This window comes from Gambusia affinis, linkage group LG15 (genome assembly GCF_019740435.1).
Source record: "Gambusia affinis linkage group LG15, SWU_Gaff_1.0, whole genome shotgun sequence".
Lineage (NCBI taxonomy): Eukaryota > Metazoa > Chordata > Actinopteri > Cyprinodontiformes > Poeciliidae > Gambusia > Gambusia affinis.
Genome location: NC_057882.1, coordinates 2,752,028 through 2,765,367, shown reverse-complemented (window position 1 = coordinate 2,765,367; position 13,340 = coordinate 2,752,028). Strand labels below are relative to the sequence as shown.

General features: G+C 36.3%; 1 protein-coding gene across 1 annotated transcript in view; it reads right to left on the bottom strand.

Annotated features, from left to right (window-relative positions):
• Positions 1 to 371: 371 nt before the first annotated feature.
• The window catches only part of LOC122844722 (polypeptide N-acetylgalactosaminyltransferase 10-like), a 112,852-nt gene continuing 99,883 nt past the window's right edge, over positions 372 to 13,340 (bottom strand). Inside the window, exons 11-12 of the mRNA XM_044140440.1 lie at positions 9,067 to 9,216; positions 372 to 7,623 (exon numbers count right to left, since the gene is read on the bottom strand). Of these exons, the coding sequence (XP_043996375.1) occupies positions 7,459 to 7,623; positions 9,067 to 9,216 (315 nt within the window). The 3' untranslated portion in view covers positions 372 to 7,458. The remainder of the gene's footprint in view (positions 7,624 to 9,066; positions 9,217 to 13,340) is intronic.

Sequence of the window (13,340 nt, the reverse complement as noted above, 5' to 3'; positions counted from 1 at the left end):
TTTAAATTTTTTGTGAATTTAAAATGTTGCTTTAATATTTAAATGTAGAAAAGTGACAAAATATATGATTATCATGATTATCCACACATTTTCTACATCTGCTAATGAGAAATTACTGTTAAATTACTGACATCTTATTTTATTGCACTTGTGGCAAACGACCCGATACAGAAACAGGCCTGCTTTTGGTTTTCATCCTGTTTATCATGTAGACAATGAGCCAAGTTGCTGTGGTTTTGGAAATCTCAGCGAAGATAAGATACTGATGACTCCCAGCTCAACAGAACCCCAGTCTAAAATAATCTAAAATATCCCTTTAAATGATGTTGTGTTGGATTTCATTTTGTAAAACACACACGAGAGACGTTTCCTCCAAATATATAAACCTTTTTATTTTACAGTTTCAGCAAAATATCCTACATCTCCAGTTGCTCTGCACAGTTTGTGAAATATCTAAATACAGTTTTACAGTTTTTAATCTCAGTAGAAAAAATATGGGATTTTTTTTTCTAGGTACAAAATGTACACAACATAATTCCCACATGTAGGTGACATGCTGTTACAGGCTGACACTTTAAAAACTCCTAGAAAACAAGCTGTTCCACCAATTTCCTTTAAAGTCGACATCCAGGAAGGAAAAAAATAAAGATTGATAATGATAATAATAATTTGATGTTACAGTACAGGTGATTGGCACATTCACAACAGAGTTTACCCTCTAATGTTTGGAAATTACTGAGTAAGTGCCAGGAAATATTTGGTGTAGTTAAACTGCTTTTATCCTGTCATTCTGAGTCATGGTGAATTTCTGCAGTTGCATTATGTTAGTTTGAAGTGTTTTACCTAAATACATGCGAAATAAAAAATAAAGTGGAAGTCAATAGACACGTGAAGGTCAGAAAGAATCTGTTTCATGTTTAAAATGCACATCAAACCTCCTGTCAACATAAAAGGATGCAGCAGTTTCAGTTACAGGAACTGATGTTCATGGAAACTGCAGCTTTGGTCTCAGACTGAACCTCAGGAATCCTCTGAACCTGGTTTCAAAGAACTCAAATCGCTGAAACACAAACAGGAGCTGTTAGCATGAGGCTTGCATGAGATCTGGTGGTTAATCAGAGCTTGGCCAATAGAGCATTACTCAGCGAGCCTTTGCTTAAAGCTGCAGGGATAAAGGGGATTGGGGCGTGTTTAGGAGGAGGAAGTCAACAAATTTGTCCAACTTTTATCCTTAAATTAGTTCCTGTGGTGTCTGCACCAAAACCTGAGACTAAGCATCAAGCTCCTAAGCTTATAAATCCTTCACTGTCTGAGTTTTCAGTCAAGCTGTTCTGCTCACACTGCAGTTTTTTAAGTTTGTCAGCCTGCAGCTTAAGACTGGGTGTGAAGTTCTAACAGCAAGAGCAAACCACTTGATTATATGTTTTTAAGATATGAAAGAAAAGGGAATAAACCCTCAAGGAATATCACTCGAATGTCAAATGACTCAAAGTTAAATCATCTCTCTCAGCTCTGGTTCTTGAACTAATGGCGCTCTGGGTGAGTCCTCCTCCTTACAGATACTCATTCTTTTTCTTTTGACAAATACATTTCAGATTTCCCAAACGAAAACTGAGATTTTACATAACCTAGGATCTGCTTTGTAATTTACCTGTTGTTTTCATGGACGACTCAATTACAAGAAAAAGCATGAAAATGCTATTTTCCATTTCACACATAAAATGAGGATTGTATAAAGAAACATAACACATCTAACAGGTTTGACAATGCAGATTACATTTTGAACCTAAGATGATTTAATTCACATCACATTCCTTTTGCAAACAGAATAAATAGAAATATGCAATTTAAATACAAACTTCATCACCAGCAGCCTCTTCAAGTATACAGCCACATTTTCATACAATGTTTGGAGGATGACCAGGCCGATTCAACTGGTTATACAAGTTGCAATAAAAACCTTATCTAGGATAACTGATTGTTTAATTTTTTTTAAATACTTGTGCCATTCTTTACAAATAGACACCCTGGGTAATGAGTCACGTTGCCAGATCAAATCAAGGATTTGAGTAAGATGAGAAAAAAAAAAAAAAACAAACTCCTTTATTGTTTCGTGCCTTAAGTCTGATTGGAAAAGTTCACAAACACAAAACAAAAGTTTGTTGATGGACAAAACAGGTTACAACGCTGCATAAACCCGTCATGGAACTAAAAGGCAAAACTGCAGTCAAGTGACTACAGAAATGAGGCAACTGAAAGTGAAAAAAGGATCAAATATCTTTGAAACAGTTGCATATTGTTTGAAGGTATGGAAAAGTTAAAAAGGGGACATAACAGACCTAACAAAATAAAACAAACGTTAAAAATAATGTGTACAGCTTTGCAAAAGGAGATGTTGCACACTAGATGAAGCTAATATACGTGAAAGAACCACAGGGCGAGTCAAGAACTGGAGAAAATTAAAATCATAATATGGGACAGAGGGAGTGATGAGCAGGGGGGGAAATGAAAAGAGATTTACACGTGTTAGTGTTCCAAAGACCCTGCCAGAAAAAAAGTAATAAAAAAATTAACTGATTACTACTCTGCAGAAATATGGAACGGGAGAATTTATAGGATGCAAATACGAGCAGAAAACTAATTTATGACATGCAGAAAACCTGACCAATGGTGGAAAGTCTGTATTACCAGAAAAGTGCTGAGGTGATTCAAATGTAAACATTAACTATTGAAAAAAAAAAAATGTTTCCAGTATTTTCTTCAAGGTAAATCATTGACAATAGAGTGTTATTTCCTAAAGTCGGCCCCATATCAGCTGCTGTAATGAAACTCAAACCATGAACACAAGAGTCTGTCTCTGCTTTTCAGCCCTGAAAACTTCTCAGAGAGTCTGAGATTTTTATACTAAACTCACTGTTTGATTATTTGAAATAGTAAAAAACAAAAAAGATAAAAATCCAGGCTCCTTTGCTCAGTATGTCTGACAGCTGAACTATTTGCACCAATTTTTCTGATTTCATTTCGTTGGACACCAAACCAACAGCTGCCAGTGATTATCACTATCCAGATTCCTTTTCAGTAAATCAATGATAGTCTAGTTGAGTACTTACACTTTTTCCTTTTCAAAGTAAAATATTTTGCCTCGAGTATCCACCCCTCTACCAACCATTCACCTCTGTCCTGATCTGTCCAAGGGAACATGAGTTAGAGAACAGGACAGTCATGTGGCATCAGGCTGAGAAAAGGTCAGACGCCTGCAGGAGTTTGGGTCCTAGTGGGTTACGAGTCAGTAACCGAGCTTCTGCAGTGACTCAGTGAATCACCCTAAACATCTGATGATGCACGGATATGTCCAGACATGGAAGGTCAGGGGCAACTTCTGAACAGACTCAGCATTTCCACCAGTGAGTTCAACTCTCCAGATAAATTAAGTAAAACATAAAGTTCCTGAAACATTTGAAACTAGAAACTAAGAATACTCAGTTTTCTCTGAAGTTAAACATGACCAAACTTTTATTGTGTTAGCTTAGAAAGAACTGCCAAAATTATTTCTATTTCATAAATTCTACACAATTTGGTGACAACATTTTTTTTAGAAATTATTTTTTTTTTGTAAGAAATTGACACAAGTCATATATTTTAAAAGACAGTGGTCTGATGTTGACCAAACATTTGTAAACTTTTGAATTTGAGGAAGGTCACAGAAATCTTTTTTTTAAATGTTTTCACCATGTTTTCTGGTATTTAGCAAAACTAGTTTTTATTATTTAAATGTACATCTGATTTCAACATTTTTGTTTTTTTTTGTTTTTTGTGGGAATGTCTGCATTGTCAACCTGTTTAGTCCACAAATCAAAATATTCAATGAGAGAACATTCTGCTAAAACTGATGGTTCCTTTACAGAAGAAGTTTAGAACCACTGAAAGAAAAAAAAAAGAACTGATGTTAATTTTAAGCCTTTCAAACTTTTTCTCATAACTAACTTCTAAGGATTCCAACATTAAAGTTAGAATTCATTTTTTTCCCCCTATGGCATTAAAACTCTTCCATATTCATCAATTGTGGCAAATTGTGTGAGGGATGACAAAAAAAAGATCATCTCTAAAACTTACATTTTTGCCTACTGTGGAATCTTCAAAAGATATTAATATTGTTATAATTAAGACACTAAGTTAGTACTAACATGTCAGACAATGGGTGAGCTAATGCTACTTTGTATTTTAACTACTTTTTAACTTCATGAATACTAATGCATCAAGGTGTAAAGTATATGTTTTACACTGTGTTCCAAATTATCATGCTATACCACTGGAATACCACTGTGTCATTGGCTGCAGTGGGAATAAAAGGGGAGAAACTCATGGTGTGGTCACCATCCTCCTCTGACCTCTGACCTCAATCCTATTGAGAACCTTTGGAGTTTCCTCAACCAAAAGATCTCTGGGTCTAATGCAGTTCATATCAAACCAGCAGCTCTGGGAAGATTTTCTGACATCCTGCAAAGAAATTCCAGCAGAAACTTTCCACAAGTTCAATGGATCAAGAATTGTGCTGTGATATCAAAGAAGGTTCTATGTTAACATGGAACTCTTAACATCTGTTAAGATGTTTTTGATTGAAATAGCTTTTGATTTTAGTACATGTGACAACTTAATGCTACACATTCAAAGAATGACTGTTTGCAGTTCTTTATAATCCATAAAATGTTTAGAAAATCTGCTCTGCATAATAATTTGGAACAGTGCATTTTGAGTTTTTTTATTTTTGAAAAAAATCTTGTTCTCTTTGGGAGCTTCGTTCAGTAAAATTTGATTTGTACTGTAATAGTTCATGACTTGAAAATTATCCTGACCATCATTTGCATTGACCATTTAAGAAAATCTGAGAAAACATCACTTGCATAATAATTTGGAACGCTGTGTATTTTGTAGTTCAGATGAATGATTTATATGGGCGCCGTTTCAGTTGTCATTGTGGTTCTATAGATGCTAATTTAACAGAATAAATTTCCATCTTTTTTTTTTTTTGCTTTGTTTAAAATTCAGTTGTATTAAAGAAGAAGTGCTGAGCATATAGTAGCTTGCAGAGGCTCTAATTCTAATTATTTGAGTGTTGCTATTTAAAAAATTGCTAGCAATAAGCTACAACAGCCAACAGTGAACAAAGACTTCCATGCTAGCATGGTTACGTTTGTTGGGTTTCAGTTTTAAATAGTTAAAGTTTATTGTTGCTAAATGATATCAGTGAACTGGATACACAGTAGATGACAAATTGTAAATGATATGAAAGTGAGTCACTTCCTTCAGCCTAGAAGCAGAGACTGACTGCCCACTGCGATGAAACGGCTTCTTTTGAACGGCTGCTGCATAAACTGCTGGCGAAGCACGAGGAGTCTTTTAGAGGAATTAAAAGGCTTTTCTTGAGTGCTTGCTTCACAGCTGATTGAATAAAAGTATGAAATGGTGCAGATGGATTTTCCTGCATAAAGCACTTTTTTCTTGTATAAATCCATAAAAGCCTTTTTTTGTTCAGATTGGTTGATGTGTTCACACACTAAAAATTGTGTGTTTTTATTTGTAATTCACTTTTAAGGAAAATCAAGAATGAAAATGTATTTTTCAGCCTCACTGATCAGAACAGATCCAGCAAAACAAAACGAAAAACAAAAAAAAAAACCTGATTCTGTTCAGCTAATTGATGCATGTCTAGTTTTGTACTCACAGACAATAAAGCACTTCATGTAAAGAAGAAAAAAAACTGTAATGAAGCAAAATCATGAATTGTTTTTCATCTGATTTACTGGATCTTGGCAAACTGAGTAAGGAAGAGTGGAGCATCCCAGAAAAACCCAAACTTTATCAAGAATAAAGAAAAGAATCAAGGTGAACCTCAGAAAATAAAGAAAAATAAATTAACAGACAAAACCATCTAAAATTAGAAGGGTTAATAACCACCACCAGGTCTTTCTCTTTACCATTAAAGTACTTTGGATTGAACAGAGGAGAGAATAAAGGACCAGAACCACAGCAACTTGCCATGATTAAGGTCTAAGAAAGGCTGCAGTTAACCTTTGAAGGCAGGAGAAACTATGGTAGGAAAAACAGTCTCTCTAGGTTTGTGCTTTCGGAGTGCGCTAACTTCGAAAGCTTCACAGGAGTCAAGAATAAACAGCGCTGCCTTCACTACACCGCAGGTCATTTTAGCTTCATTTAAAAGTCAGCAAAGCTCCACTGTGACTGTCTGAAATGCTCTCTGTCGTTATGAACACACAAAACCTTCTGGATTCCAACGAAAGGCACTAAGATTTCCATTCAAGTTTGTCTGAATCCCAGCACTAGCTCGGTGAGGCCATCCGGAGTAATTCAGCCAAAGTGATGAATCAGCTTGGCTGGCGGCCAATCGGGCCCCGGCCTGCCATGAATCAGCGAGCCTGCCCATCACACAGCCAGAGAACAAGACCCGCCGCTCGGCCGTCTGTGACGAGGTCGTTCCAGTGACTGAACTGGGAAGCAGCAGAGGACAGCTTAGAAACGTTTACATGAGGGGGAGACGACGGAGCACGGGGAATACAGCCCAAGTTTCAACGTTGGGTTTGAACTCGGCGAGGGGCAGAAAAAAACAAAAACAAATGTGCAACGTTCTTCTGTACCAAGCAGGACAGATCCCAACATCAGACGGCAGTCGTGTTTGAAGAAAATAGAAGGCCAACGCGGCACAGAGACAAATCTGAGAGTGACTCATGGGTAAGCGTTGGGAGGGCAGAGAATAAAGGGGGGAAACGAGCTGAGCGTGTGCAGAAGGTGGCAGTCTCGTCCCCTCGGTCTCTCTGTCAGCTCCGCTCATGGCGTCTCTGCCTGCAGACGTAGAGGAGAACCCATTTGCTGGCTGATTCTCGGAGTGGTTCTGCCTGGCTTCACTGGGTGTCAGGATGACTTTGGCTCAGCGCGAAGCCGTCTCCCTCCCCTCCCACAAGCTCCCCCAGGGAGGTTGTCAGAGCTGGAGATACATAAGGGGATTTAAAAAGGGAGAGAATGGAAAAGGTGGGCAAAGGTGCAGTCAAGCAGGGAGATTGAGACGGACGGAAGGGCAGAGGCACATCGTGAGGACTAGGAGGGAGGGCGAAACAAGAAATAAGGGATAAAAGGGAGAGAGAATGACCAGGAATTTCAGGTAATATCTCAAAAGCAAAACCAGGAAGTAAGACAGACCCGCTGCCAAAGCACAACACCCTTAAGTCACTTTTACACCGTTAATCAGAATAAATTTCAGTCTCTCCTTTAACTTTTCTTTACGATATCCCATCTTGATTTACTTCTGACACCTTTGCAAGAAAAAAATAACACCCTTCCACCCCCAAGCTCCAGGACAACAGGGAACACTCCTGTTCACAGCATAGCAGCAACGTCTGCGGCCGACTCCTCGGCTGCACAAGTCCAAAGTCTCTGAGTTCCACAGACTCAGTTCATCCCACGGTTGAAGTTCTCCAAAACTGTGCTGTTGGTTCTCTCAAACAGCCACTGTTGGCTGGGGGACGAGGGGTCACATATGTTCATAAAGACCCGCCGCTCGTTGGCGTTGCTGTCCACACAGCTGTTGCTGATGGGGTGATAGAGGCTTTTGTCCTGGAGAACGAGAAGACAGACAGATCAGAGAAAGGAAGGATGGAAACAAGTGATGGGTTTAACACTAGAGTCCAGTTCTCAGATCTGTAACGACTATTTAAAATGTTCTTCAATTCTTCAGTCTGACATATCAGGACAATGTAAAAATGACCAGTCTGTAGCAGGCAAGTGTGTGTTTGTAGATGAGATTTAAAGACATCAGCACTGAGATGAGAGAAGCGACTGTTGCTAGCAGGGTGCTGCTAGCAACAGTTTTATGACTATAAAAAACATGTTCATTACATTTTTTGCACAAAATCATACTTAGATAATTCAATTTTAATCTGGTCAGTTCAGAATGACCTGTTTGAGGACTCTGTCACTTTAAATCCAACTAATCTGCTGCTGGCCACGCCCCCAACTCAATATCTACACTCACCCGTGACAATTGCTGCAAAGAGATACAACCATACATCTTTGAAAAGCAGAAGTGGAGCCTCCTGCACAACCAACAAGAATTCAGCAAGTGGTTTCTGGATGTAAAGCAAAACATTTGCTTTTTCCAGCAGCCATTGTACAACATATACAGCTGTAAAACCTGCTGAACAAATGAGCTGGAGCTTTGCTTCGGTTGCTAGGTGACTAGAAGGGCACCACTGATGTTTCTAGGTGACGAGATGGACTCAGCTGGTGTTGCTAGGTGAGAGGCAGTGGCTGCTGATTTGTGATAATACATTCTGGAAATTTTAGAAACGGAGACTGGAAAGCATTAACTTACCGCCAAAGAAGAGCGGGCTGTTTTGTTTAGCTGCTTGTACTGGTTTCAGAAGCAGTAGAGACCCAAATGGAAATACAAAACTGTGTAGAAAATGTTGCATAATATGTCCCCTTTGATAAGTAACTACTGGATAGAATGAACTCTGTGGTGTATGTGATTTTTGAACCTGTTAAAGAAGCAAATCATTTTTATTATACATTGATGCACTAACTTAGTGCATCAGTGATGCACATTGATGCACCTATATATTCGAGAGCCCCAAATATATAGGGCTCCCCTATATATTACAATAAAATCACATCTTTCAATCAGACATTAACCTATACACATATTTTGTTTTCAAACTCCACTGAAGTTTATTTCACACTTCAGGTTGCAACAAACCTGAAATGTGAAATAACAAACTGTCTTTACAGTGAAACACTTTTGTGTAACTGCTTTGTTTTTTTTTTCCTTCATTCATATTGCTCCCCAAGTTCCCTCTGCAATGGCACTACAACCCCCCTAGGGGGCGTGTCCCACACTTTGGGAACCACTGCACTAACCCTTTCCATCTAAAGATGGTTGTACTTTCCTTTATACCATAACTGTTGATTAATTTAAGACTCAGACTAAGATAAATAAAATATGCTGCTATCTTACAGCTTTCAACAGAAAATAGTCAGCTTCATTTTTCCAGAGGGTACCTTCCTATAGCGCCAGAGCTGGTTCCCCCTCATGCCGTGGCAGTCGTACAGCGTGACAGGACTGTGGTGGGAAATGGCATCGAAGCAGACCTTTTTGGTGTGCATGGGGTCACCCACCCGGATGTCTTCCCTCCAGCCAAACGTGAACACCTGCAGAAAACACAGACTTCATGTTGGATCAAAAGAGACAAATCAGTGGGAATCTGTAAAAGTCGGAAAGTTCAATAAAAGAGTCTCAATCACACCAGAAAGTATTGCTTTTCTGTGTGTTTTTACTAATGGTTCAGCCATTCCAGCTCTCCGACCGTTTCCCCGCTTCTTTTGTAGTGAACCAAAAAAGATCTGACAAGGACATCCACTAAAGGACCTCCTGTGATTTGCAGCAAATCCATTTCTCTTTAGTGCCAAAAACGACTCCCAACCATGTCACAAATTAAACTACAATACGTCTTTGGACAAAAGCAATTAAACTGTCGAAGCCATGAAGTCGTCCAGGAAACAGAAGGGGACGTTCAATCCATTAAGGTTGTATTATGAGCTCAGTTTAAAGAGCCGTGGCGTGACACGCGGGTACAAACACGAGCCTTCTGAGACATAGGAAGGTAATTAAGTCTTTGCCAGTATGTGGCATTCATGTGCATTTAGCCAAGGATGATAACTGATAAAGAGACAATAACAGGGGTGCAATCTATGGGGACAAACCAATCTTCTGTAATGGCACTTTGAAATGAAATCATTTTGAGGTGAGAGTGACAGTAAGGTATATTATAAGGATCTGGTCAGTTTAATGCAACTCAATAACACAATGAAGCTGAAAGAATTATAGATCTATGAGTACAACTTGCAATATGTTACAACAGATTTGTTCATTATGTGAGATATAAAAAGGTACATTTTGGAACTGACTGGCCATCAGAAAAATCTGAAAATTTCTGATTCCTTCTGATTTGTTCAAATCAGGAAACCAAGAAGATCTGCTGCCTGACTGATAAAAATCACTTTATGGGGAGGATAGAGGTCACAATAGTATAACAGCTGCATATATAGAGACATCTGATGCAGATGTTCTCTGTCTTTATCCAAATGAATGTTTGGTCAAACACTAATTAACAAACTGAACTACAGTGATAAGAAAGTCTTAAGCTGTTGAGGTACAGTCAAAGGGGGGCGAATATGGCAGAGATAAGAAAATTAATTACCTGCAGCAAATGGGAGGAGAGAGCAGAGACAGCTTAAAGTTCCCTTGAAATAACTTAAATATACTTAGTCACTGTTGGACAGAAATGATCAAGAAGACTAATATAAATGCTGGCGAATAATCAACCTACTTTTTTGTTATAATAGCAAATATATCACACCATATAAACTAGCGCTATAATATCAAATCCACTGATAAAGACCCAAAATAAGGTATTTAGTAATTATCAGTGATTCAAGTTTTCTTACAGAAAATGGTTGACAGTAGGGTGAGATTGTTACATGCATATGCATGGTCAATAAATTATATATATATATGCTAAGAGATGAGCGCTTTTTCTTTTTCTGTTAACAAACTGCCACGAAGTATAAATCAGATTTTTACTTTTGTGCTCAATGTCTGTGTACCATTAATGGCAATAAAAACATTTTCACTTTTCTCCAAAATTCACCAAAGTGACGATTTTTAAGTAGAATCAGATGAGTAGTATTTTAAAAGAGCAGTTGCTAAGAGATGACAGCGTTTTCTGGTAACCAAGGGCCACAATGTAAACATTAGATATTTTAGTTTCTCAAAGTTTTGCCAACTCTAAATTTGTTGTCTAAGCATATAAGCAGTATTTCAAAAGAACTTATATTTTATAAACAATAAAATTGTATATTAATTTGGTGCTAAGAAATGAGCGTTTTTTTCTTTTTCTTGTAATAAACTGTCAAAAAGCTTAAATCAGATTTTTACTTTTGTGCTCAATGTCTGTGTACCATTAATGGCAAAAAAAACATTTTCACTTTTCTCCAAAATTCACCAAAGTGACGATTTTTAAGTAGAATCAGATGAGTAGTATTTTAAAAGAGCAGAGGAAATCTTCTCTTCTTTGAACAATAACAATATTTGTTGTTAAGCTGTTGCTAAGAGATGACAGCGTTTTCTGGTAACCAAGGGCCACAATGTAAACATTAGATATTTTAGTTTTTCAAAGTTTACCAACTCTACATTTGTTGTCTAAGCATATAAGCAGTATTTCAAAAGAACTTATATTTTATAAACAATAATATTACTTATTAATTTGGTGCTAAGAAATGAGCGTTTCTTTTCTTTTTCTTGTAATAAACTGTCACAAAGCATAAATCAGGTTTTTACTTTTATGTTCAATTTCTGTTTTATAGTATATCTACCATCAATGATAAAAAAACCAAACAAACGTTTCTGTAAAATTCACCAACGTGACGATTCTTAAGAATTGTAAGAAACGTAGTATTTCAAAAAAACAGAGGAAATCTTGTGTTTTTTGAACAATAACAATATTTGTTGTTAAGCTGTTGCTAAGAGATGACAGCGTTTTCTGGTAACCAAGGGCCACAATGTAAACATTAGATATTTTAGTTTCTCAAAGTTTTGCCAACTCTAAATTTGTTGTCTAAGCATATAAGCAGTATTTCAAAAGAACTTATATTTTATAAACAATAAAATTGCATATTAATTTGGTGCTAAGAAATGAGCGTTTTTTTCTTTTTCTTGTAATAAACTGTCAAAAAGCTTAAATCAGATTTTTACTTTTGTGCTCAATGTCTGTGTACCATTAATGGCAAAAAAAACATTTTCACTTTTCTCCAAAATCCACCAAAGTGACGATTTTTAAGTATTATAAGATACGTAGTGTTTCAAAAGAGCAGAGGAAATCTTATGTTTTTGAACAATAACAATATTTGTTGTTAAGCTGTTGCTAAGAGATGACATGGTTTTCTGGTAACCAACGGCCACAATGTAAACATTAGATATTTTAGTTTCTCAAAGTTTACCAACTCTAAATTTGTTGTCTAAGCATATAAGCAGTATTTCAAAAGAACTTATATTTTATAAACAATAAAATTGTGTATTAATTTGGTGCTAAGAAATGACCGTTTTTTTCTTTTTCTTGTAATAAACTGTCACAAAGCATAAATCAGGTTTGTACTTTTATGTTCAATTTCTGTTTATAGTATATCTACCATCAATGATAAAAAAAACAAAAACAAACAAACGTTTCTGTAAAATTCACCAACGTGACGATTCTTAAGTATTATAAGATACGTAGTGTTTCAAAAAAACAGAGGAAATCTTGTGTTTTTTGAACAATAACAATATTTGTTGTTAAGCTGTTGCTAAGAGATGACAGCGTTTTCTGGTAACCAAGGGCCACAATGTAAACATTAGATATTTTAGTTTCTCAAAGTTTTGCCAACTCTAAATTTGTTGTCTAAGCATATAAGCAGTATTTCAAAAGAACTTATATTTTATAAACAATAAAATAGCATATTAATTTGGTGCTAAGAAATGAGCGTTTTTTTCTTTTTCTTGTAATAAACTGTCAAAAAGCTTAAATCAGATTTTTACTTTTGTGCTCAATGTCTGTGTACCATTAATGGCAAAAAAAAACATTTTCACTTTTCTCCAAAATCCACCAAAGTGACGATTTTTAAGTATTATAAGATACGTAGTGTTTCAAAAGAGCAGAGGAAATCTTAATTTTTTGAAGAATAACAATATTTGTTGTTAAGCTGTTGCTAAGAGATGACAGCGTTTTCTGGTAACCAAAGGCCACAATGTAAACATTAGATATTTTAGTTTCTCAAAGTTTTGCCAACTCTAAATTTGTTGTCTAAGCATATAAGCAGTATTTCAAAAGAACTTATAATTTATAAACAATAATATTACTTATTAATCTGATGCTAAGAAATGAGCGTTTTTTTTTCTTTTTCTTGTAATAAACTGTCACAAAGCATAAATCAGATTTTTACTTTTATGTTCAATTTCTGTTTTATAGTATATCTACCATCAATGATAAAAAAAACAAACTAACTTTTCTGTAAAATTCACCAAAATGACGATTCTTAAGTATTATAAGATATGCAGTATTTCAACAGAGCAGAGGAAATCTTGTGTTTTTTGAACAATAACAATATTTGTTGTTAAGCTGTTGCTAAGAGATGATGGCGTTTTCTGGTAACCAAGGGTCACAATGTAAACATTAGATATTTTAGTTTTGCAAAATTTACCAACTCTAAATTTGTTGTCTAAGCATATAAGCAGTATTTCA